This window comes from Salmo trutta, chromosome 12, assembly GCF_901001165.1.
Source record: "Salmo trutta chromosome 12, fSalTru1.1, whole genome shotgun sequence".
NCBI lineage: Eukaryota > Metazoa > Chordata > Actinopteri > Salmoniformes > Salmonidae > Salmo > Salmo trutta.
This window is the reverse complement of record NC_042968.1, coordinates 86,215,721-86,217,926: the sequence shown is the minus strand read 5'-3', so window position 1 is coordinate 86,217,926 and position 2,206 is coordinate 86,215,721. Positions and strand designations below refer to the sequence as shown.

Sequence of the window (2,206 nt, the reverse complement as noted above, 5' to 3'; positions counted from 1 at the left end):
CTCCTCTCTGTTCTACCTCTTCTTCATCTCCTCTCTGTTTCTACCTCTTCTTCTTCATCTCCTCTCTGTTTCTACCTCTACTTCATCTCCCCCTCTGTTCTACCTCTTCTTCATCTTCCTCTCTGTTTCTACTTCTTCTTCATCTCCTCTTTGTTTCTACCTCTTCTTCATCTCCCCCTCTGTTTCAACCTCTTCTTCTTCATCTCCCTCTCTGTTTCAACCTCTTCTTCATCTCCCCTATCTGTTTCTACCTCTTCTTCTTCATCTCCCCTATCTGTTTGTACCTCTTTTCCCTCTCTCTGTGTGTTGATTTGAAGCATTCCCTCTGAAGTAGGCCACATTGTCACATCTCTTAGTATCATACCTGTTTGCACAGATTCCTTCATGCACAAATATTTGAGTGCAGCACTGCCCAACAAGTTGTTTTCGGTGCGTCACACTACACATACTTTCGGTGTGTATGTATGTGTGTGACACACATACATTCACATTGTGCTATTCCCCACAGGAAAAGAAACAGCCATTATGAGTTCAAGTTTAAAAAAGGATCCAACAATAATAGTCTGACTTTGAAATATAATTGTTTATTAAAACATTTACTTGGAATAATAGAATACTAAATATATGGGTTTTAAATATGTCTTAGGATGTGGATAATATAGAATAATATTAATAATAATATATGGTAGTACTGAGTGATAAAAACAAAACAAATCCATGTGAGTCGGAAGGCGACATACAAAAACAGAAAACAATATTAATCAAACAGTTAAATCCAACCTTCCCTAATTCATGAACGTGCCAGTTGTTTTACAACGAAAATTCTAGAAATAGTCCAAAAACATGCTTTCAAATTAATGATAACAGTGTGTTCAAAAGTGAGTGGAATTCTGTTTTTACGATGCTTGATTGTAGACTTTTTGCTGAGGCCTTAGAGAAGAATTCTTCTGCATTTGTCTAAATGGGTTGCACAGTAACTGACATCACATTTTACACCAACTAGAAAAGTACATACTTTAGCCAACACACTGTCAACACACTCATACATTGACTCTTATATTTCACTTTGGTACCACAGTCGAACATGACAGTAAAAGCAAAAAACTCCATCAGCAAATTCACACGAGAGAAACTTCATTACTGCAAAGAATGTGGCAAAAGCATCAGTAAAAACATTAAAACAGCAGAGTGAACAACCTGGAGAGTCCCATTTTCAACACCACCTCCCTTCAGTCCTCTCACCCAGGCAGGCTATCCATCCCCTCATCCCCTGGTGCTGGTCTGTGGTGGTCTGGTCTGTGGTGGTCTGGTCTGTGGTCTGTCTAACCCTCTAGACGTAGGCCCTGCTGCTGCCAGCCACGGAACTAGCAGCCTTGGAGTACTTGACATTGTGGTTCTCATCTTTGGGGGGGCAGGAGCAGCAGAGGAGCGCCCCGCCCAGGATCATCAGCCCCGCGGAGCCCCAGCCGATGTAGAGTGAGGCTCCCAGCTCCCTTCTCTGGGCCTCGACCAAAAGGGGGTTGTAGAAGTCTCGGATGATGGTGTTGGCCGACCAGCAGACAGGGACCAGAACCAGAAGGGCTGCAATGAGGAAGATGACTCCACTAGCGATGGCTACCTTGGCCTTGGACCTCTCGTTATCCACGAAGTTGGTGCACTTCCCGCCGGCGATGCCCAGCAGGATGGCGAACACGCCGGCAATTATGGCGATTATGATCAGAGCTCTGGCGGCCTGCAGGTCCTGGGGCAAGGCCAGGAGGGAGTCGTAGACCTTACACTGCATCTGTCCCGTGCTCTGGGTCACACAGTTCATCCATAACCCTTCCCAGATGACCTGAGCGGTGACGATGTTGGCTCCGATGAAAGCTGTCACCTTCCACATGGGCAGAGCACAGATGATGATGCTTCCCAGCCAGCCGATGATCGCCAGGGCCGTGCCCAGCATCTGTAGCCCAGCTGACACCATCCTGATGGAGCCCTGGTAGAATGGATGGATTGAGTTGATGGAGGGAGAGATAGAGAGAGACAGGAGAGTATAGTCTGAACAGGGTAGATGTTGACAATGAAGAACTCACCTACTCTACGTTTCTGACTTATAGGGTTTACTGTGAAAAAGTGACGGAATAGGGAGGAGTTTTTTCATTTCTCTTTCTTTCTTTCTCTCTCTCAACTACCAAGTGAAACTGGTTTCCTAAGGTATGTCACC

The 2,206-nt window shown here is 45.2% G+C and overlaps 1 protein-coding gene across 1 annotated transcript; it reads right to left on the bottom strand.

The window, feature by feature from the left end:
• Nucleotides 1–564: 564 nt before the first annotated feature.
• LOC115204562 (claudin-4) lies at nt 565–2,206 on the bottom strand. Its single transcript, XM_029770223.1, has one exon. The coding sequence runs from the start codon at nt 1,964–1,966 to the stop codon at nt 1,331–1,333; it is 636 nt and encodes a 211-aa protein (XP_029626083.1). The 5' UTR covers nt 1,967–2,206; the 3' UTR covers nt 565–1,330.

Excerpts from the sequence above, each read along its gene's own strand:
- LOC115204562 (XM_029770223.1), bottom strand. The coding sequence starts at position 1,966 with ATGGTGTCAGCTGGGCTACAGATGCTGGGCACGGCCCTGGCGATCATC.